The sequence below is a fragment of the Lipophrys pholis genome (assembly GCF_963383615.2).
Source record: "Lipophrys pholis genome assembly, chromosome: 7".
Taxonomy (NCBI): domain Eukaryota; kingdom Metazoa; phylum Chordata; class Actinopteri; order Blenniiformes; family Blenniidae; genus Lipophrys; species Lipophrys pholis.
The window spans coordinates 25,246,178-25,270,776 of NC_137638.1; the positions used below are offsets into that span (position 1 = coordinate 25,246,178).

The 24,599-nt window shown below is 40.9% G+C and overlaps 2 protein-coding genes across 2 annotated transcripts in view; one reads left to right on the forward strand and one right to left on the reverse strand.

The window, feature by feature from the left end:
* Positions 1–8,157: 8,157 nt before the first annotated feature.
* piwil1 (piwi-like RNA-mediated gene silencing 1) lies at positions 8,158–20,253 on the forward strand (the record flags this gene model as incomplete). The annotated part of the gene is made up of 20 exons (XM_080466800.1): positions 8,158–8,220; positions 9,696–9,801; positions 9,952–10,077; positions 10,189–10,403; positions 11,395–11,516; positions 11,603–11,683; positions 11,763–11,960; positions 12,110–12,218; positions 12,786–12,912; positions 13,616–13,733; positions 13,984–14,098; positions 14,186–14,373; positions 16,016–16,088; positions 16,915–17,115; positions 17,326–17,429; positions 17,896–17,966; positions 18,039–18,192; positions 19,095–19,220; positions 19,288–19,435; positions 20,137–20,253. The coding sequence occupies 20 exons, from the start codon at positions 8,158–8,160 to the stop codon at positions 20,251–20,253; spliced, it is 2,562 nt and encodes an 853-aa protein (XP_080322926.1).
* A 1,499-nt stretch (positions 20,254–21,752) lies between these two features.
* The window catches only part of rimbp2b (RIMS binding protein 2b), a gene marked incomplete at its 5' end in the record, with an annotated part of 86,573 nt that continues 83,726 nt past the window's right edge, over positions 21,753–24,599 (reverse strand). Inside the window, one exon of the mRNA XM_080466777.1 lies at positions 21,753–22,801. The remainder of the gene's footprint in view (positions 22,802–24,599) is intronic.

Consider the following 24,599-nt stretch of genomic DNA (forward strand, 5'->3'; position numbering starts at 1 on the left):
TATCAAACCCATTAATCTTTCATTAAGTTTGCCGGATAAAAAAGAATCGCTTAAAGTATCATTCGTTACCATCACCGCGAGTGCAAAAGCCCCCTGCTAACATCAAAGGCTTCTCAAAGAAACAGAGCGGGAGAGAGTCAGTTAGCTGAATTTGGCTGAGAACCAGCTTCTGGTTAGGTTTTAATTTCGACTGACTCATAATGGCACTGGAGAGGAAATAGTGAAATAGGGTCTATGATGGTTTTTGTGACATCGAGGCCATTTTTCTTTTTGCTGCACAAACACTCAACAAAGTGCTGCTGTTGAAAGAGAAGCAGATTCAGGCTGGATGTTGACAAAGGTTGAGAGCTCATCCTCATCTTGCTCGAGTCTTTGTGCCACGGAAAGATCAGAGGCTTCTCATGGGCAAAGAATGGATGGGGGAGACTCCATTTCAAACACACACACACACACACACACACACAGATGGAAGCCACGTATGTGAGCTTTATGTCTTTGGATGGAGTAGCGTACAATTATTTGGCTTCTTCAAAAAAGAATTATTATTTGTGCAACATATTGGAATTTCTCAACAACAAAAAAAGACCCATTAAGCACCAAGTCTACATCTCTGTTTGTGCCCTTCGTGTTGGCCACGGAGAGACAGCTCGGCCACTGTTTACTTGAAATAAACACAATGTTCTTGCTGACATCCTGTTTCTTTCCATTAGCTCTCTTGTAGTCAATTGAATGCGCTAAAACAGCCTGGCAGTGATGCCAAGTAGGTTAATAGCATGCAATGGATTAAGGTTTTAGTATAGCTCTTCAAAGCTGGTATACCAAAGACGTGATTTACCGGGAAATAAAATAAAAGCTATTGCAACATATTTTTTTCTGACTTGCACTGCTGTGCTGAGGTGCATCATCATCAAACCACAGTGACACATTCATTTCTATCTGCAGTACACAAAGCAAGTGAAGCAGCATTCATTTGACTTCAGAGGCCCAGTACATTACATGAGTTAGTCATGGCTCATACTGAATTAAACATGGGAAGAAGAGTTTCTTTTTATCTACAGCCAAAGTGCTAAATCTGACCACTGCAACCGAAACTCGCCCACTTCAAATCCCCCCTTTGATAGTGAAACGCGTAGGAGCTTCAAATGTACCAGTTCGTCCTCATTTTTTTAATGTAGCAGTTGCAAACATTGGTTGATGTTTGTGGCTCAAAACAAAACCATACAAGAGTGGAAAAAGAAAGGATGTTCCCTGCAGAGCAAACGTGTCGTAGTTAGACTTTGTACATTCTTTCATATTTGGATTTATCTTTGTTTGCTGCGCAGGTAGATTCAATCAGGCAACAGCGGGGAGACAGTTTCCCGCCAAATGATCTCCTGCCGGTACAATAACAATTACAATGGACATGAATAGACAGGCTTGTGTGGTCTCCCACAGTTCTTTTGGAGTTGGATGAGAGTTGGATAATACTCTGTTCGACTGAGAGATCTCGACGCCTGTTTTGGTTTGTGGGACTCATCTTCGCTAGGTGTGGAGTTGTGATATTTTTGGACAAGTAGGGATGAAAGCCTGGGGTCCCGCGGCTAATGAGATACTGAAGCAGTGGGAATGATGGTTTTAATTACTGCCCAGGACTGGTCTAAAGGGGGTGATTGCTGAAGAGCATGCTGAGTGTCCTAGGTTGGGAGTTCAGCCTGATGCCAGTCATGCTGTGCCTGACTGCCTTTGATGCTCAACTCCCCTCTGCTTTATTCCCACATTGTGCTTATTAGATTCTTTGCTGCTGATGCTTCACTGCACCTTTGTTCAAACCAACGTCCTGGACAAAGAAAGGCATAGCCAGTGTGATTTTCAACTTCAAACCCCCAGAAAGTTCCAGTCATGTAGGAGGCAACTTAATCTGTTCAGGAAATGAAATCAGCGGTGTTCCTATTGTGCAGTGGTGTTTTAGCGCGGAGGGGTTTTCTTACTGTCGAAGAATGAAAATGCAAGAGTCTAAAAAGGGAGTGATAAAAATAGCAACTGCTTCTGTGATGGTTAAAACAGTATTAGAGGAGAGTCCTCCCTGCTGTCCACTCACATCTCACCGGGGAGGGATACAGTAGATTCCCTCGCAGGCTGTTCGTCCTCCGTTTCCTCGGCTGCTCCCAGCCGGTGGGTGTTGCTATGTGTCCGCTCTCTGTTCTCCGGCGGCCCAGCTGTGGACCAACCCTTGTTGATTTTTTAGAGATCACATGGCATCCTAACTGAGGCCGACTCCGAGGGGGTCCGGTCGCTGCAGGACTCTGCTGTGGTCAGCACACACCTCCTTCTTAATCTCATGCTGTCTTTTCACTGCTTTTCTCCCTCCCAAAAGAAAAGTCTAACTCATCTTCAAGTATATTCACAAAAAAACATTTTATTTACCACAACGCACCCATCACTCATCGACTTGAAAACGGATAAATGACCGACATTGTTTGCTTTTCAAGTGCGCAGTATTCAATAAACAAATCCATGCCTAATGATTCAAGTCTGTTTCTGTTTAGATATCCTGAGTCTGTCTATACAAACAATCTCTATCAAGTCGAGGCCATCCGCAAGACTTTCTGTTATCAAACAAACAGGAAATGGTATATTCAAGTACTGTAAGAACAAAATGAAGCTTGAATGGGATGTCCTTGGTGCTCATGGTTGCAGGAAATGTTGACAAGGGGTTGAAACACTTTCAGGGGGAATAACAAGACGGGGGAGGGGGGGATGCTTGTGTTTTGAAAGCCATCTCAGCGATTCGTAAGGATGTTTTTGAAGAGAGCTGCACATAAACAAAAAAGTAGAGATTAGATTTTAAAACCATCACATTCAAAATGCATGCTATTCTTTTTGTTTGGCGCACAGAATCTCTCTCTCAATCTCTCTTTTGCAAAATACCTTTTCTTTCTAATGACCATCCAAAACCCAATTAAACAGTTTCCCTGTCAATGTGCCGACATTCATCGTGAAAACTAAACTAAAACTAAATCTAAAACTGGTGGAGAGTGTGAAATACTTGACCTCTTAATGCACACTGTGATTGGGTGTAAAATTGGGTTGAGAAACAAAAGTAAAATCGGGAAGGAATCATTTTTGGTCGGAATTGTTCAAATAAATCACACAGTAGTGATACTCAATGTCTATCTTATTCTGAAAAAGTAATACAATCTTTAGAAAATCAATGAATGTACTTTAAAAGTGTTTTTTTTTTTTTACTAATTAGATTTTAGAGGTAAAACAATTACAATGTTAAATTATAAGTTACAGCTGCAGCTGTTTATGCGTGGATGCCATTGTATGTGTATGGAATAGAATTTTAAAGATGTTCAGAGTCTGAACAGGCTCTTCAGTCTATTGCTTCTGCTTTCGATGCACCTGTACCTTCTTCCAGGGAGCAGCAGACTGGGCAGGTGGGGTTCATGTCTTTTGCGATGCCTGCTGGTGGAGTAACATTAATCGCTTTGAGGGAGGGATCGATTTTGTGCCCACAGACAACAATAATCCAGCAGCTTGACCTGGATGTAAACCACCACAATTCTTTCTGAAACAACTAAACATGCAAACCAGCTTCACACAACCGGCAATAAAAAAAAAGAACTCGTCCGAAAGGGAGCAAACAAAGTGAGCTCACCCAAAAAAGCAACACTCATACATATCGATCTAAATGAATGACAGCACAGCAACTCATCTACAGTGTCTGAAAGCACAGCGACCTTGTCAAAGACAGTTGAGAACCTCTGTACTCTCGTGTTTGAAGCTCATCACACAGTCTTGTCCTCAGCAGAATCACTAAAACAACAGCAAAGTCCCAATTCCTCCTCTGCTGTTAGTCATACTGAGTGTATCCTGTCTTCTAAGTTGTTTTTTTTAGCTTATCAATCAATAAAAAGAAGACAAACCAGTGCAGACATTTCTGTGTGTGTCACCTCAGAAGGAGATGATTGGATGTTGGAATCAATTCTTAAGTTAATTTGCTAAAGGTGTAATAGAAATGAATTAGAATATAAAGGAAATTAGAACATAGAGAGTTCTGCTTTCATCTTCACAGGAGGGCTCATCTCAGGACACGTTGAGAGCCGCCATGAGTTTGAATGTATAGCCACACATGGCAATTTGGTTAACATCAAGAATTAAAAATCAAATATTGCACATGGTGCTTACAATACACCCACTTTGCTTTAATTCAATGGTGTACACTTTTTTTGGTTTGAGGTGAAAATCACATTGTGCGACTCTTGACTCCACTAACTGGAACTCATCTTCTAAACATCTACAAACCTAATTGAAGAACAAAGGCAGACCATAGACTCTTTTAACTCTTTGATGCAGAGACAGAATTGTATCTTAACTTTTATCTAAACTTTTAACAAGTATATTCATATTGAGCGACAGTCATGTCAATTCTGGGCTCAGCCCTCCATCGATTGATGAAAGATTGATTGTTCAGGGGGAGTCAGTGCAGGATATGTGACCAACCAGCTGCACTTCCCACTTCACAACCTTCATGTTCATCTAAGTTGCTTAAAATAGCGGAACGAGCTCACCCTGCCATGACTGCTGTACATTTATACTTTAGTTTTTATTTTTTTCAGATAAAATCATGGGAGGCTGGATCCACTTGTGCAAAAGGCAGAGAGTTTGCCTGGGAAGGTCACCAGTCCCTCCCAGGGCCGGGGGCAGTGAGACAATAACATCCACACTATCTATCCATCTATGAATCTCTTCATCCAACTTGTGTTGGGATATCGTCCAATAATAGATTGTTGAAAACCTCCTCAAAGTAAAAATTAGTCAATTAACTGGCAAGATAATGAGCTGAATGCAAAGGGACAATATCAATACATACAGAAAGATTACCCGGCTAGATGTAGTACCATCCATACATCCATACATACATCCATACATCCAGACATCCATACATATCCCTTATTCAGCTTGCAGTGGGGGAGGTGGGGCAGATTCCAGGGTGTATTTTGAACAGTAACCAGTGCATCACAGGCCAGACACAAGGACATTCACACGCTCACATGCACATCCACGAGTAAAGTGGTGTTACTATGTAATCTCAAATGCGTGTTTTTGGACTGTGAAGACTGTTGAAGGTGGAGGAGTACCCAGAGAGAGGCGGTGCACTCACGGAACCCCCACAGGAATAGCCCAGAAGCAATCCTGGGATTTGTGATTGTGAGGCAGTGGCGCTATGAAGACACATCATTAAATACAGGTGTGGTGTTTCTTAATGGAATTGTTTTCTCTGTGTCGTCTTGCTGATTCCCTCTTGCCTTTCTTTTACAGCATATCTTTCTGGCTGACAGGGGGAACTTTATCCCTTATTAATCATTTAGAGGAGTGCGTATTGACCTGCAAACGTAGCGGGAGCTGAAATGTTTTGGAAACGGTATCCTTCATTCATAATTTGTTTGGAAATGAGCTCCCTCGTTTGATGGAGGAGGGCTGCTCCTGGAAGGGAACCTCACTCATCCTAAGGATTTCAACTGTGCGCCGTCGCTAAACAAAGCCAGAAACTGCTCTGTTGTTCTCTGTCTTCTCTAAAAATAGCATGCCACAGTTTGTTTTAGATTTTGCTCGCTTTGACTGCAAATTCTGCACGAGCTTCAGAAACCTGCGGCGTGAGGGTGTGTTTGTGTCTGTGAGGCAACGGCTGCGCCTTTTTAAAGAGGGAACGCACCGATGCAGAGCAGATTAGGCTCCATTGCAGGCAACAGAATAATCAAATTTTCCTAACCCGCTTACTGATATCATGGCACGGTCGATCCTTATTATTCACAATCCCCTCTTGTTCTGGTTTTGCAATCAGGGGTTCAAGCTTAATGGAGCCACTGTGATTTATGTGGAGGGAAAGCTTTGATCTTGTTTTGTTTGTAATGAGTGAACCAGGAAATGAGGTTGAAAACTATGAATAACCTATAAGACTGTGTGAAGATGTAAAAACATCATCGGGACAGTGACGGTGATGGAGATTTTCTGGGTTCAGCCTCAAGAAGGAAGACCACGTGTTTGGTGAAAGTGCAGCCAGTTTGATATACGGACTGTGTTCGCTGTTTCCTTTCATCAGCTTTGGGCCGTAGTATCTCACAGAGCATGATTAGCGTAAGCGTGGAATCCACACTGTTGGGGGCTGCAGGGTGAGCTTGAAGCCTGAAGCGCATTCATCAACGTCCCTGGCAGGGTGCACCTTTCTCAGCCTCACACACCACTCAGCTTGCAGTCCAATGCCTGGCCCCACTTTCTTCTTTTTCTTTCATTTTTACCCTTTTTTCATTGGCCTTTGTTGTTTTTTAAGAGATAGCAAGGTTTTTGAACACAACTTTTTTTTCTTTTTCTCCTTTTTCAAATCCACCTTTTTCTCTGCACATGACGTTGAACATTTTGACAATGTTATTCTACATATGAGTTTCTTTCTAGCACTGGATTGCATTTTAAATAATTTACAAGCTCACAGATGCACACTTCACAGTGATTTTTTTTTGATTTTTTTAAATACTCTACCTATTAGGTCATCTTTCTTTTCTTTTTTTTTCAATCAGGTTTGATGACACTGATGTCCCTGCCTCTTCCTTCAACCCCCCTCAGTGTTCTTCCAGCAGGTAAACAGTGACTAAAAAGCAGGTCCTCCCAGACTTGTCCCTCAGGTCTGAATATGTAATCACTCTCAGATCTCACACATGAAAGACTTGCATACATCTTCCTAAAAATGCTCTCTGAGGTGCCAAGTTCTGTTTTTAAATGGTGGGATTTAAAGAAGAAAGGGAAAGTTTGGAGAAGAAATAATAGCTCATAATCACACACTTTTAAAGGGAGCACATAAGAGGAACTTATTTTACATGTCAGCTGGAATCATATAATTGAGGAGGGTTCTTCCGTGTCTTGAAACAAGATCCTACTACACAACTACCTTTTCAAATTTTATTAAACAGCTTCAGAAAATGCTGCATGTGCTAAATATTCAGTAACTATAAACCAAAAAGTTTTTAGTTTTTTTTGTTGTTGCTAAACTTCACACTCATCTAAACAGGCAGAGATCAATATAGAAACAATCAATAATTCATGTGGTCTTTTTTTTTATCATCACAAAGTGTTGTTTATATGAAGTTGTTGCTTATCGTTATAATTATATTTTATAATCTATGATCACAGTTGTTAAAAGTCACACTTGTTTATTATTATTATTATTATTATTATTATTATTATTATTATTATTATTATTATTATTATTATTATTATTATTATTATTATTATTATGTGTAATCCCTGAGTCTTTCAGCTGCTCAGTCAACATCACAACTGGATTCAGTATATTTACAACACGTCTTGGCTGCCATCTTGTGGCCACAGTTGATATTGCCCAATTTTAAAAATGGCTCAGCACAGCAGCACCAGGTTCAAATGATAAGTACGCCGGAAAATGTAGTTCTCACGCTTTTATGTGGATCTTTATTCAAATGCCAATAAATGGGCGTCTTCGTTGGAGAAGATTTGAAAACATACACTTTTTAGGTCAATTTCTGTATCAAATAGAAGAAAAATCTGATAACAGTTTCGGAAACTAATGAGTGCGCATTAATATATGATGTGAGCAGGGCGATGAGTTCGCGTGCTGATGTGAGAAGTCTGTTGACTCATATTGCGGACGGCCACTCAACGAGAAGCTACACCTGCGTTAATCACTGTATTGGACAAGGAAGTTAAAAGAAAACTTTTGTAAACGTGAGTATTGCTGTTCGAATATACCACGCCATTATGTTACATAGAATATTGCGAATTAATCGGATTTGTCAGCAACTTTGTCGACTCCTTTCAAGGCCAAAGGCCACTCGCATGTCAATTAGCGAGCTCGCGACAATTGCATGCCTTTAACCAACTCTTTACTAATGTGAAGTTTTAAAATTATTTTGTCTCACCTTGAATATATATATATATATTTTGTTGTTGTTGTGTAGCAGTTTATTTTTTAATTTAGATAATTATTTTGAGGGCGGCTCATTATGCTGCTTTTGAGTGACATCTTTTTGTTTGTTCATAATGTGAATAGTCTTGCTTTTGATTTATCTTTTTAATCACATCTGAACTATGTCATTAATCGAATTCCATTTCAACTTTGATTTAGCTGTTGGAGGCTAACTCAAAATGACCGGCAGGGCGCGAGCACGTGGCAGAGCACGTGGTCAGGAGATCAGCGTACCCGGAGCGGTAAGAGTCTCCTGGTCAATTGACTCTAATTCTGATCGTAATCTCTGAAATACTGACATGACATGTGCTTAAGAAGTTGGTATTTTGCGGAGGAAATGAGTACAGTAACATTTAAAACAATGGTATATGCCGTTGCCATATTTCTTTTCTGCAAGAAAACGAAATATGTAAGATTTTCCTAATTGTTTCCAAAAGTACTATTTTTGCGCCGTGTGCTTCAAGGTTTTCAATTCATATAAATGACTATCTACATCACACGTGTCGAACTCCAGGCCTCGAGGGCCGCAGCCCTGCACGTTTTGCATGTCTCCCAGCTTCAACACAGCTGATTGCAATGAGCAGCTCGTTATCTGGCTTTGTGCTGAATGTGATGATGAACCATCAGGACATTCAGGGGAGGGAGACATTGAAAACGTGCAGGGCTGCGGCCCACGAGGATCTGAGTTTGACACCCCTGATCTACATCATTGGCAGAGGGGAGAAGGCATCTGGAGACTTTTGCAAATCATTGGGAATAATAAGTGGTAAATGTGGGCAGAGATTTCAGAAATCATTGTTTGTGGCCATTCATAGCTGTGTTAATGTGTAAATCCAAGCCTCAAATGCAGAGAAAAGCCACCGTTTTGTAAATACCGGGTATGTAAAAACGTGACCTTAAGGTGGTCCTCCTGTTAACCTCATGCCCAACAACAATGTGTAAGTTCTAAATGTAACCAGAAAGCACACCTGCTAACTGCACCCTGACTGGGTTTATGTGTGATGAATCGACAGCCATAATGACATTGTTCCTTATTGGTAGATACACGGTCTAATGACTTAAACCAGAGGTCTGAAACTCAGATCTTGGAGGGCCGCATCCCTGCATGATTTTCATGTCTCCCTGCTTCCACACAGCTGATCGCAATGAGCAACTCCTTGTCTGGCTTTGTGCTGAATGTGGTGACGACCCATCGGGACATTCAGGGGGTGGAGACATGGAAAACATGCAGGGCTGTGGCCCTCGAGGATCTGAGTTTCAGACCTCTGATTTAAAAGTATCTAAATGTCCTGGAATCAGTTGTTGACGTTTGATTTGATGTTCTAATAAGCACATATTGACTTGTACATGAGGTATATTCTGGTATTAAATCAGGCAAGCACTAACAAGAAACACATTTCTATCTTGGTCATTTATTTTTAATATTATTTATCATAGATGAAATTAAACGTATACAATTATTATTGAATCTAATCTATCCTGAACCGGCATTCCATTAAAAGGATCCCACATTTGACCAGTGGTTGATATTTGGTCCAGTGGTGCACGGGAGAAGTAGTCGGCAAGAATAGTTTGTCTGTTTCAATCAAGTCCCCTATTTTACCTTTTAATAGTTTTCATCATAGTTGATCTATTAATGAACACAGTTTTATATTGTCTTGGACTGTATGATCATTGTGCACTCTTGCATCAACACTTGTTTAATACTGTCCTACAGAGCCAGGCTCGAGAGGCGACGCCAGCGGATGCTCCCCCTCCCGTAGAGGGGGATCTGGGAGGGAGAGGGAGACAGAAAAGTGCTCCGGGATTTGCTCCTTCTGAAGGTAAACACAATCACAAAGCAGAGTCAATGAAAATGCCATTGAGAATGCGGGTCGTCCTTACACGCTCACTTGTGACAACCTAAGCCTTTTCGTTAATTCGTTCTGGTTTCTTTCGTCACTTTGAATACAAGATATTCCTGTTTTCATTAGTTCTTCAGATTTCAGTGGGATTTCATCAGGTGAAGTTGGGAGAGAGAGGTGGACGCCGCCAGGATTTCCATGATGTTGGAATCAACACGAGGCAGGCAATGGAGCATGTCAAGGAGTCTAAGACTGGTCTGTTGTTTTACTTGTACTCTCAAACACTCCCAGCAAGTGTGCACTTATTAACCAGTGGGTATGGTTGAGATGTGGCTTTATTATAATTGTTTGTGTGTCCGTCCCCAGGAACAAGTGGCAAACCCCTTCAGTTGACTGCAAACTACTTTCGCATCTTGTCCTGCCCTCAGTGGGTTCTCTATCAGTACCACGTGGACTTCAACCCATCAATGGAGTCTCGACGTCTAAGAACTGCCCTCCTGTTTCAGCACGAGGAAGCGCTGGGCTCAGCCCGGATTTTTGATGGCTCAATGCTGTTTTTGCTTCACCGTTTACACGACAAGGTGCATTTGTTATAAGTGTTTAGAGAACGTTGAATTTATCCTGATTAAAAATTAGAATTCCATCATTCTATTGCTCTCAGTATCAACTTGGATTCAATAAGTCTGCACAGATTCAGTCGACACTTTTTGCAGTGATCAGCTTTGCGATTATGATTAAAGCCATTACTTTTTAAGATGGCTACACACTGTAACTTTGGTTGTCACATTCATGAGTGAGCTTAAATCTGTGGTCCTACACCACACAGTAAAAGGAATAAAAATTAAATACTGTAAATCCTGAATGATAAAAACTTATATGTCTATAGTTGTTAAAGATAATTTGATGTAGCTCGCCTTGTTGTTCAATAGAGGGCGCACTCGCACTATAATTGACTATTTTTGTGCCTCGTGACCAACCATTAAATCAATGAGGTGGAGGTATTTAGGGTTTTTCAGCACAGTGGACGTCACAAAGGTGATGCTTTTCTTCCACTTTGTAAAAACCAGCTGTCTTGCTTCACGTCGCACTGTGCGGCAGCTAAGAAACCTTTGAGAGCGTTAAGATCCGTCTCTGTTACCTTGTAGTAGTTTCTATGGACTTGTTCAATTATGCTAAATACTATTTATATTGTTTTCCACATGGAAGCTACCCCCCCTCCTCCCCTTGTGCAATTGTAAGATTGCTCACTGCACTTCTGTTCAATAGAATAGCTTCTGCTTTATATCTGACTTAATAGGGTGGGGTTAACATGCTTAAAGTGCAAATTGCTGCTGAAAATGCTCATCAATATCTCACTCCCTCGACTCAAAGCATTTTTGTATTAAAAGTTGAAATCACAAAACTCATTAGTTTCATGTGACCTTTGAAAGGGGCCGTTATGAAGTTGACATTTTGAGAATCTGCAGACTTGTTGAAGCTTGTATCGCTTCATCTTGGGTTGGTTTTCTCCTTTACATATATTTCACTTGATTGACGTTAATCTTCCAATGAAATGTCCAACTTGGTCTTCAGGAGACGGTGTTTTGCAGTGAGACCAAGAATGGAGAGACGGTCCAGCTAACGGTCACTCTGACAAATGAACTGCTGCCTTCCTCCCCAATGTGCCTGCAGTTCTACAACATCATATTCAGAAGGTCAGTGTTAGTGGTGGGGGGGGGGGCTCCAAACGAAAATGAACCAAATAAAGAAAAACCTAATTCTCTCGATGCTCCTCCTGCAGGATCCTGAAAATCCTCAACATGCAGCAGATTGGACGGAACTACTACAACCCCCAGGATCCTCTGTCCATCCCCCAGCACAAGTGCATCAACGACTGTCTTTATTGTCAACATTACTGGTTGTATCATTGCTGTGGCTGTAACATGGTGCCTCAATTTCAGGCTAACCATCTGGCCAGGCTTCTGCACTACCATCCTCGAGTTCGAGACGTCCATCATGTTGTGTACTGATGTGAGCCACAAGGTGCTGCGCAGCGAGACAGTCCTCGACTTTATGGTCAGCCTGAGACAGCGTTGTGGAAGTGAGCGCTTCTTTGACATATGCACCAAGGAGCTCGTTGGACTCATAATCCTCACCAAGTAAGAACATTTAAAAACAAACACCTACATCGCTAATGTTGTAAATTCTGTTGTTTTTTTGTTTGTTTTTTAATGAAACTCATCCCTGTGAGGCTGCAGGTTTGAGATCCTAATTGATGTAATGTTGACTGCTCTCTTTAAAATTTGAGGTACAACAACAAGACCTACAAGATCGATGACATTGCATGGGATCACACTCCTAACAACACATTCAAGAGGGGAGACACCGACATCTCCTTCAAGGACTACTTCAACAGTGTAGGTGTCCCACATCCAGTCTCAGCACAAGTGACGATACCAGGCAGTATCTGACATGTAATTTTAATCCTCAACATGCACTATGGAAGTGTGATGATTTTAAGCTGAACCAGAAAACTTGCCTTCAAAAGATAATCTCTGTGGAAACTGTGGCTGGACCCGATTGTTCAACTATTCGGTCGTTTTGGTGGTATCTGCATATTAATTGAGTTTCTAATACTCTGATATATTGCCGACAGCCCAGCACAAGACAAATATTTGGATATTCGTCACTTAGGACGAGCCTTGGTGGAAAGGTTGAGGACGATAATTGGTGATCAAATCTTGTGGGTAGTTTTGAAACTTGCTATATGTGCCTGCAATTGTCAGACCTTTCAGTTTTGAAGCCAATCCCTGCAAACAATGGGCAAAGGCTGGTTGTAGGCAATTTAGAGTCTCCATTTAACCTCAACGTGCAGGGTTTGGACTCGGGGACAAAACCCTTCTGCCTGGATGAAACTAGATTTAAATTTAGCTTCTCATGAAATTATTTTGGAGATCTCATTAGACTATCTTTCCTGCCTTCAGCAATACGGCCTGAAGATCACAGATGGGAACCAGGCGCTGCTGGTCAGCCAACTGAAGAGACGGGGTCCAGCTGGAGCCCCGCCTCCTGGTCCAGCAATGCTCATCCCAGAGTTTTGCTACCTTACAGGTTCATCTGGACTCTTTTGATCTTTCATTCTCATTCTTATGTTGACATGTCAGAATTTAAAATTCCTATTGCAGGAATATGAAACTGATTTTTGTGCAACCAGATTTGATCAGAGTTGCGTGGAATTGGTCAAATGTTTTTAAGTTAAAAGTAAATATTGAAAATGTAATGTACATCTTACAAAACATTATGAACAGATTTCTTAAAAGAAAAAAAAGGCTTAAAATGTACCTAGCTTTCATTGCAGCTGGTTGATTGGTTCTGCTATTTGTCTGTGTTGAATAACTCCAATCGATGTGTTCCTCCACTTTGGGACATCATTGTTGGAGAAATTTCAGCTATAAACTGAAAATCTTGACGGGTAGTCAGGAGAGAAGAAGCTGTTGTAACATATACACAAATTGACTCATCAGACATCGATTATGAATAATTCAGGGATGTTCTGGTTGCTTAAATAGGATCTTGCAATTTATAAATATATGAATTTGTAAATGATTCAGATTAATATTCGGAAAAGTTTTATAGAAATGTCCAATGTTCTATCTACTTTTTATGATCAGTTGCATGAAATTTTGGCTCACTGACCATTGTTTTTACGAAGTGATAAATAGTTGAGTACAATCACCTGAGAAGTAGACACTGACGTGGGCCGTTTTTCCTATCAGGGAAATGTTTAAACGTTGATCGTGTCCCTGTTTGTCAGGCTTGACTGAAAAGATGCGAAGCGAATACACCATCATGAAGGATTTGAGCGCCCACACAAAACTGAATCCAGAGCAGAGGGAGCAGCGCCTCATCAGATTTGTTGATACCATCCGGAAGTGAGTGATTATAGTTCAGCATGTTTTGCCTGTGTGATCTCGGTTTGAAGGGAGCTGGGAACAAGTTGGGAGTGTGTGAGACACACTGTGTAAAACTGAGGCTCATCATGCTGACAAAATATTTATAAATTCATTGTGATTTTCTCTTTGTGAAATGTTTGATCAGAAGTTTTAAAGAGCACTTTATCCTGTTGACTCTGGCTTATAATAGTCGCCTGTTTTGATCTTAATCTTGAACATCATCTTGTAGGAATTCTGATGCACAGGGAGAGCTGCAGAAGTGGGGACTCAGCTTTGATCGACAGCTTCTGAATCTGACTGGCAGGGTGCTCCCAAGCGAGAGGCTCTCTCAGGGACCAAGAGCAGTATACCGATTCTTCTTACTTTACATCATTTGGAATTATCAGGGATTTATCTATATGGTCCTTATCTGAAATATTTGTGTTGCCAAGTATGACTACAACCCATATGAAGCTGACTGGAGCAAACAGATGCGTGGCCTCCCTTTAATAAGCGCTCCACCACTGAAAAACTGGCTCCTGCTGCACACCCCTCGAAACGCCAACGAAGCGCAGTCCCTCCTGCAGACGCTACACAAAGTCTCGGGTCCGCTGGGCATCTCCATTCAGAGACCTGCCGTGTAAGTTAACGCTGGATGGTGTTGCTGCGCCACAATTTGTCCAAACTGATTTGTGAAGACTTTGAATGTGATGTATTAATGTGGGATGTCTTAAATCTATGTCTTAAATGGACCGCACAATAAGTTATAAACTAAAAGAAAAATATCACGATCATTTTCCCCATGTTCAATAATGATTATCATCATTTATAATTAATTAATCCTGCAAGCTTGGAACATTTTGAAGTTCGACGTTGATAAAAGCAAGTGAGTCAGATAAAATTTGAATATATTTTAATATAAAATCTGGTAACATAATGTAAAGAACTGCAAGCATTACCCTCTGTCATAAAATAAAATAAAAACCTAGCGGAGCGTAGGCATCCTCAGTGTTTTGTTTTTTAAGCAATTTTTGAAATGTTACAACTATCATTGCTTTTTAAAAAAAAGATTTGAAAAACTTAAAACAAGCAAAAATTAAGATGAAGGGGAATAGATCCAGATCGAACCATAACGAGTAAAAATGCCTATGGTTTATCGACATCCTGAGTCGTTCTATTGTCCGGCCCTACTCTGCATGTCAATTACTCGAATGGAAAATTGGGTAAGATCGAAAGTTAACAGCATTTTGTCATTTGAGTTTCTGTTCTGCCTCGAAAGATAAACATCCTTTTTGTCCCTCCAAATCAAACACAGACTTGCTCCCACTGAAACAGGCCAGAAGTTCACTGGTCATTCTCAGACGCTGTTCAAGAAATGTCAAAGGAAAAACTAGGCAAGCTGACCTTTTGCCCGCTCCCACATGATGCATCATGGGAGTATTCAGCCAGATGGAGTTTCAGGTTTAAAGTAACATGATTAACGTAACAAACATTAAGTGCAGGCAAAACATTATTAATAATGAAATTCTATTTTCTTAAAACACCAGAATTACCATTTTTTCTGACAAAGGACTTTTAGTGGAATTGGAAAGTGGACAAAGGGAAGTAATGGAAAAGTTGAATACAATTTTAAAAAGCCAATTATTCTGAATGTACATTTAATTTTTACTGAAAATATATATTAAATGGTTTTGTTTAAAATAAAAATGAATCAAAGTTGGCATGTTTAAACGATTTTGCAAATTGTATTATCACCAACTTGACTGGATTTTGAATTTGTGCCTCCAAGCGAAGCGTTCAGCGGCAGCTCGGGCAGATCGCCGTTTGCATTTCCTCTCAAATTAAGTTGATATCCTTCTTACCTGCAGCTCAAGTGTGTAGGAGGTCATCTTTCTGATACTTTACTGAAACTACTTGGCAATCAGTTCTGATTAGACTCCACTAAAACCTAAACTGAGAATTGTAATAATTAAGTGACATTTAAAATAAACAGAATTTTAAATTGGAAGTTCTATAATACAATTTGCAATTTATGTAATTGGATAAAAAGTAATTGAACTGGAGCTCTTGCAGTTAAATAATTTCATGTTTAAAAGCAGTTACCATAGAAAATTCTGCTGCACACAGATGACAAGTGGCAACTGGTGTAAATTACAGGCAGAACAGTATTTCTTGCAAATCATGTGTATATTGAAACGTTCAAGGACTGTCAGTTATTTTTCTATGGTCTTAAAAAGTTTTACTCATACAGTCTTGTCATTATTTCATCTCCTGGTATTTAGTGTTGTGTACGAGGATCACCAGGAGTCTCTCCTCAGAGCGCTGAACCACAACGTTGGACCACAAACCCAAATGGTGAGTGACACTAAAACAATGACTTCAATTCTGGGACTTTTCCAAACTTTAGTTCAACATTGAATGTGACATTTTTGGCCTCTTCATAATGATGTACCATCGTGGTAATGGAAGGATAACCTTGTAAATTCACAATTTATAATATTGTTCCAAGATGCAAAGATTTAAGAATTTTTTAATGTTACATGTTGTTGGTTAAAAGTATTAATTTTACAATTCAGCATTTAATTCCTAAAAGTCTTTAAAGTGTATCAAATTTGATATTGTAGATCTTAAATCCTCCAGACCTGCTGCAAGTAGTCGACACGATTGACGATAAAAATTTGCAGACTGCACTGTGCTTGCTGCTTTTTAAACCTGCTCCTCTTCCTCCTTCACTGTTCTGATATGAAAACTAGGGATCAGTTTTTGTGTTGGAACACGTTAACTCTTAAACATCCACTCGGATTTGATTTGTTTCATGGCACCAATGTGTCCACAGACCAAGCCTCGTGTTGCTAACATTTTTCTAAAATCGGATTTTCTTAAGGGTATCGTAGGGATTAGTACCAACAATTTGCATGGAACGTGTATAAAAGACCATCAAATATGGTTTAAATGTGACTCGTCTAAATCATGCAAAATGGGGTGCGACTGTCTATTGTGTGTGACAAAGACTAAACTGAGTCCTGTCCTGTCTGTCATGTTTCTCATTCAATACATAAAACCATACTCTTGTCCATCAAAGTATAAACACTTTGAGAAATCACCCAGGTGCTTACCGACAAATACATTTTGACCTTTCTGTGCTTTTTTTTTTTTCTTTCTTTCTTTTAATTACCATCAGGTGGTGGTAGTCCTGGCCAACAATAGGAAGGACAAGTATGACAGTGTGAAGAAGTACCTCTGCCTGGACTGTCCTGTTCCCAGCCAGTGTGTGTTGGGCCGCACCATCAGCAAACCTCAAACTATCATGACTGTGGCCACCAAGATTGCTCTGCAGATGGCGTGCAAGATGGGCGGAGAGCTCTGGAGTGTGGAAATCCCTGTAAGTCCTGTGTCCACTGCTTATTGCAGTATCGACTATCAGTTTGTGTGAAGGAAAGTGTATGAAAAACTGCAGTTCAATCAGACTTGTTTTAATCAGATCTCAAAAAAACTTTGACTGATGTCTATTTGGCTTGAGGATAATAAAAAAAAATAAAATCCTCATGTGAAACTGCAACACTCATCTTGATCTTTGTCTCGTCTCGTGCAGCTCAAACAGCTCATGATTGTGGGCATCGACTGTTACCACGACACTGCATCTGGGAAAAGATCCATTGGAGCTCTGGTGGCCAGCCTCAACCAGAACATGAGCAGGTCAGGGGATCTTTTTTTTCTCTCTCTTCTCACTTTAACTCAAACATCAGTCTGTACTGTAGAATTTCAGTCTTTGGCCCCTAAAATACACTTGGTTGGTTGCGTGCCGCCATGTGCGATGGCTTAACTTGCATGCGATTGGTCTGTATGTTTCTTCCTCCATTAAACTATTACCATAAAGACTACAAAAGCCACGCCGGTTTCAAATGAAGTGCACTGTCAGATCTTAAATCATAACCTTCTGTTTTGGCCGTCAGTAGGTCCAGGTCTGTAAAGGACAGCGTCTGGGTCGGACCTGAACTCCCTGTTGGTGACCTTTGCTACAGATTAGTCGGCTTGTTAAAGTTGATCACAAGCTAAACTGTATTAACTAGAAGAAAATAACTTTTGTTCGTGTTCTAGATTGTTCTCTGGAAGGCATCTTTTTTTCAATAGGTGTTGTGGCTTCACCTTTATCTCCCTACAGATGGTTCTCCAAGTGCGTGCTGCAGCGCAAAGGTCAAGAAATCATCGATCTGCTGAAAATGTCTTTGACTGGCAAGTTACTCCTTCATTCAGCTTTTTTAAGTTGTAATATCCTCATTGAACAACTTTGATGTTGTTTTGCAGCTGCAATGAAGGACTACCTGAAGTTCAACAACTGCCTTCCTGCGCGCATCATTGTGTACCGTGACGGCGTCGGTGATGGGCAGCTGAGCAGCGTGGTCAACTACGAGATCTCCCAGATCTTGGACGCCATCAAATCCATGGCCCAGGACTACGAGTGAGTTCACAAGTCTTCTGTGTTAGAAGACTTGGGTCTTGGGCTTCATTCACGCTGAAGGGAAATGAGACCAGTTCTTTTTTTTTTAATTCGCATGACCCATAGTCGATCTGTTTGGTGGCTGTGTGAAAGCTCCAATTCAGTTTATTTTTTTGCACCAGACCGGGCCCTCGTTCATATGTGGTACCAATTCAGATGTTTTTCTACATGTGACTGCTTCGTCATTGACGTGTGACTGATGCCATGATAAGGGCTTTTGCCAAAATGTTAAAAGCGGTGCTCTGTTTTCACCTCATTCTCCTTTCCCTCGTCATGTTGTCTGGATTTTGTCGGCTCGTGTCAGACAATAATTGGGGACCCAAACTTTCTTAACTTTTAATTTGGTTTATTTGCATTTGTGTGTTTATTGTTTCACATATAATAGTTTTATGGTTTTAACATGATTCCTCCACGAACTGAGATGTGGGTTTTACGTTGTTTGGGCTGGAAACGGTGAGTCACATCTGGCAACCCTGGTGCTGACCGGCGTGACATCACGTCATCTTCTGCGCTCTGGAGCCCGAAAACATCCGGTCTGATCACGTTCACACAGCAGGTTGAGTTTGAAATGATCACGCAAAAGAATCGCCGGTCTTGATGCTCCATTCCGATTTTGTTTGCTGGGATCCGGTGTGAATGTCGCCTTTGAAGGAGTTTCCTCTTCTCCTGTTTTCTTTATTGAAAACCTTTTTTTATTGATATTTGTAAAGAGTATAAAAACTGATTAAGAAAACATGAAATCAACAAACCAGTGTTTTTGTAATGGTTCTTTAAAGCAGATGTGCTTTAAAGAACCATCTTGGGCAGGGGAAAGTGTTTTAAAAATAAAAAGAAGGTGGTGACCTAAGCTTTGTCTGTTGTAGACCGAGGATCACTGTGATCGTGGTGAAGAAACGCATCAACAGCAGGTTCTTCGCTTTCCTGGACGGCAAAGTGAACAACCCTCCTCCAGGCACCGTGGTGGACACGGAGGTCACCCGCAGAGAGTGGTACGTTCCCTTCTACGTTTCCTGCACATGCTGAGGACTTCGCCAGTACTGACCTGTCTGTCTGTAGGTACGATTTCTTCATCGTGAGTCAAGTGACTCGTCTTGGGAGCGTCTCTCCGACCCACTACAACGTGGTTTACGACACCAGCGGGCTGAAACCCGACCACATGCAGCGGCTCACCTACAAGCTGTGCCACATGTACTATAACTGGCAGGTAGGTTTGTGTGGTTGGAAGGGGGGTGAAGGTGCGCTGAAAGGTAACACACCTTCTCAAGTGAGAAGTTTGCGTTTCCTTAACTTGCCATGTTGTGCCATGAGTTCTACTTGTTTTTGTAATTAAGCCACACATGCACGCAGAGAAGCACACGTTATGAAAATGAACAGTGGCAAGAACTCTTGGTGAATCAACCAAGTTGGATTGCTACTAACCATAACTCAGCTATAAAACTAAGTCCCAGAATAATATGGACGCGGCGTCGTGACACTCTGGAGGTAAACGTTACTGTCCATCGATTGGCACATGCGCAGAAGAACGATTTACTATGGCTGTAGCAGTAGCAGCGTTTCCGCTGTCTGCAATCGGGCCGTTTTTAAAAAGTACCATTTTTCCCTGGAGATTGTCAGCATTGTTGTAAATTTCCACCTCAGGAGCAGTTTTAAAGTTGTTTCCAGTAGCTTGTACATTAACACAAAACACAATTAAACTGTGTTTTCCTTAGAAAATGTTGTGTTGCAGTTTGATAACGCGACTCGCTTTTAGATGAAAACTCTTCTGTGCTCTCTCTACCAGAAAACCTCTCTCCTGTTTCCCCACTGTGCCGTTTTATATCTGAAGCCTACTTGAGCTGTCTGACGTTGTGTTTGAGGTGGTTTGGTTTTCCTCTGGTGATGAAGATTTGACTCTCGTTTCTTCAGGGGCTCATCAGAGTTCCCGCTCCCTGCCAGTACGCCCACAAGCTGGCCTTCCTGGTGGGTCAGAGCCTCCACAAGCAGCCTCACATGAAGCTGGACGACTTCCTGTTCTACCTTTAAGGAGAAGCTGCAAGTTGCTCTTTAAAGACGGATTAAATGTTGTTTCCGGTCTTTACAGTTGAGATGTGCCACGTGTTGCCTGTCAGAAATGTCTTGTCAGTTCATTAGATTTATGTAGCTTTATCGGTGGGAGCTTCTGACGGATTGACTTTTCCCGTCCCACATCTTAATTTATGCTTTGCTAATATAGGTGGTTTGTTCCCAGTAAGAAGAAATATTGTTCTCGTTTTCTAGTAAAGGTGAAATGTTCTCAGGGGAAAAAAATAATTTCTTGTTCTTTAAAAACAGGCCTCAAGTGTTAATTCATATTTTAGTTAAGATAATAAAAAAAGCTGAGTTTTCTTTGACATGTGTGTTTCTGCCAATAAACATCTTTGTCTTACGCCATTTCAAGTTTAAACAGACACTCAAACCTTAGAAAATATCAAATTTATTTAGATTTTTTTTCTATAAAAGATTGCACATGCACACCCACACAATAATTTATAACCATCAATATAGGCCGATAACTCTTATCATAAAGCTAGCACACAATTGCAGACTTTGAAAACAATATGGTCTTCAAGACACCATGGGGAAAGCTTGCACAGTTTGATTATAAATTTAAATGTACAAAAAAGGCAGTTTGAAAATCAAGTATAAACATTTAAAAACAATTTTACAAATGGACAAAGTACAAAAAGAGCAACAGTCACTCGAAATGAACAGAAGTGATGTTGAACGACGCGGTCCAGAGTTAGGAAAAGGACGTTTTGTGTGTCTGGTTACTGGAGGTTCAACATGGCTGCTGGGCCCAGAATGGGACACAAAAGTATTAGAGAATGTTTTGCATACATTCTTCCTTTCTTTTTCCTTTTTTTTTTTTTTTTTTTTGGCAGTTTCAGTTCAACTCTGAATGTAGAAAAAAAAAGTCAAAACCGTGGGAGGATGGGATGGAAAAGGATGCGGAGAGCACGAGGTGGACTGTTTCATTTCACGCACAAAAGACTGACATCTGCACAATCCTTTTGGGCATCTGAAAAATACATTGGCTTTCAATTCATTGTACATTCACTACTCTACATTAAGGTGTAGATATATATTTCTATATATGTATTTATATATTGATTTACAGTACTGTAATCCTGCACCAACGTGACGTGGGACACTGAACAGGCATCGACGATAGATTGGCTTGAATAGACATTTCAGATTGGGGGGGGGGGCGGAGTAGAGGTAGCCTTGTGTCTCACTGTAGAACTACTGTGAAGATGTTATACCTGTACTCTCTTGGTGAAGCTCAAGTTAGTGCATGTTGTGAACTGGATGCAGAACTTCATGATTTCTTTTCTCTAGTCCTTAAATATATCTCTATATAGAATCTGTATGGTTCCCTTTGTAGAGTAGTCGAGTTTAAATCAAGACGTGTGGCATCAAACTTAAAAAAATAAAGTGCCTTTCTCTGTAGTCCTAGAATTTGGTTTGAATGGAGATTTCTTTTTTCTTTTTCTTTTTTTTTTAGTAAATTTTCATTTCACGGCTTAGCAACATGAGGCGGGATGTGGGGGGGGGGGGGTCTGGGCTCTCGGACATTTTAAGCTGCGGCTGAATGAAAAACAGTCGCACGATATTACCCTGCATGTCACGAGTCAGGATGAGCTTCAGCGCGCGAGTTTGCTCGATGGTCTGACAGAACTGAGGAGCAGGCATGGAAACTGCACACGCTACCGGACAAAGTACGGACTATTGTGCAATAATAAGGCAAATACATGAAGGTTGGATCTAGCAGGCGTTTCCACGGCGGCTGACTTCACTGCAGAGACCCTGTAGTAAGATGCAGTATGTGCTTGTTCGCAGGGGGCACGTGCCTCTTGTCACAGTTGAAAATGGGAAGAAGGATTTGTCTTTTTGAGTTTTACCACCCGGTTCCCAGGCCGAGCCCGTCACACGGCCTGCGGGAATGTGCTGAAGTAAAAGCATGCCCAGGCTCTCGCACCGTTTAGGTTGTTGTCGAAGATTCAAATCAAGTGGACTCCCGGGTGAGAGCGAGCCCTCGGGTGTTTCATGGACATTCTGGTTCGCGTACACAGAGACACTAGTCAGACTCTTGTGGTCGGCCCGTCTGTTCAGACTTGACCAAGTGCAAAGTGGAGACTGCCCTGGGCCCCGTCTCTGTCTACAAGCAAACCCCACCAGCCGGACACTCGGGGAGGTAGGGTCGACGCGCGGCGGTCTTGGAACCGTATGAAATGTTATTGAAAATAAGGAGTTGATCAAGTTGACAAAATACAAATATTCTAGTATACAACAGATGTACAAGAAATTATGCATTTGCTGATGTCACAAATGCCACCTTTAGTTTCTTTCAAAAGAAAAAAACACTTGACGTGGCTGAAACTCCGTGTTTGTCAGATTATTTTACAGCGTCAAGTCTCTCAAATAGTTTCTTCCCTTTGGAGAGCAGTCCCTTTTTCTGTTTGGAGGAGTACATGTCCATTGGAGCCGGGACGTGTGGACGCACTGTGGGAGAGGCGGCTCTTCTGGGCGGACCCGATTTGTCCAGGGGAACCTAATGGGAGACCCGTAAGGGACAGTTGGAGGGTGTTAAAAAGCCAGGAGTGTCTCACACCTCAGCCCCTCTACTGCTCTCAAGTCCTTTCTGTCTCTGCAGGGCCACCATAGCTGACCTCCCACCCTCCTCCACCCTCTGTCAGGTACAAAAACGGTGTTTGCTTCAAATGCTACCAATAAACTACCACAACACAGAATTTGTTTAAGCATGACATTGACTTAACTTTCCACATCCGTGTAAAGGTGACGACATTTCCCAACAATCACTATCGACGGCCGAGCAGAGCCTCTCACATACACAAGATACAGTTTGCGGGACACACATCACATTCACTTTGCTTCCTCTTTAATATAGAAATAGATATTTACTGATACAACTGGGTTACAGAGAAACTACTAGTCACAAATCCTTTTCTGTAATCATGAGCTAAAAGGCTCCTTTAAATTGCACTTTGGGAAGACGGATTGAATTTGTTCTGCGGATTCCTTTTTATGTAAACAGGATGCTTCGACAATTCACACACAAGAAAGGGCGACGTGTGAGCGCAAAGCAAGACTTGCTTTTCATCTCATTTAAAACAAAGGAAAGAAGAATGAAAAACATTACTTGGATCAAATTGCTCTGGGTGGGGATTTGTTGCCACGGCCTCACTTTGGCTGGTATCAGTAACTTCTGGTGGCAGAACTATTGCAGCATAACAAGACGATCATCGTCGCTGCTCAATGGCTCAGGTTCACTTCATATCAGTAGCTATTAATAATTCAGATTGTTGCTTCGGTGTGTTGAATTTTATCTCCTTTGCATATTCAAAGAATGTTCCGGCAACAAATTACCGCCAATAAAAAACAAATGGGAGAAGCTTTTTATTTTGCTGGTTGAGAATGAAGCCTGAATGTGGAGGAAGAAGATGGAAGAAAAGACTGAAACCGGAATTTATATATATATATATATATATATATATATATATATATATATATATATATATATATATATTCTACCATTAAGTAAATATAGAGCAAATGAACAGGAAATTTAGCAAATGAAAAAAAATAAGCATTTTAACACGTTGAGACCTACGGCATGAAAAAACAAAGTCTAGAATATGGCGATAAAGAAATTTGTTGTATAAAGGGACACAAAGAAAAATAGAGTTTTGGTTTTTTAAATGAGTAAAAAAAATTAAATCTCGACTTATGAAGAACAAAATAAATATTGAAGGAATGATTAATTTGAACATTCTAAAATTAATTGTCAAATTGTGAGCTGGATGGTTGATTAAAAAATAAAATTGAAACAAAGACATGATCTCAAACATTTTGGGCTTCAAGAATAAAGTTTAAAGAAAATGTTGCTTTCGCTCTCAAACGGCAAAATGTTGTATTGATATTGGTTTTCCAGAAGGTTTTGGGTTTGTTTTTTTTTGCATACAAGTTAACTCTGAACAGGATAAGCGGGACAGAAGATGGATATAAGTTGTTTACTTTTCACTTTTCAAAGGTAATTGTGCAACAACGGCCTTTTAGCTTATCATGAGTTACAGCAGGAGACTTATTGCAGGAGACGGACATTATCATGTACAACACTCAGAGAAACAACTGAAGATACCATACTTCTTGTCTAATGCATTGGCTAGGGTCACTACGTCCTACCAACAACAGCAGAGAGAAAGATTTGGGGTGAAAACAGAGAGGAACGTCATACAGAGTATTGGTGTTGCATACCAGAAACTAAGGGTACCCATGTCATCTGCATTAGACGGGGGGGGGGGGGGGGGTCGTAATCTTGGTATCCTCAG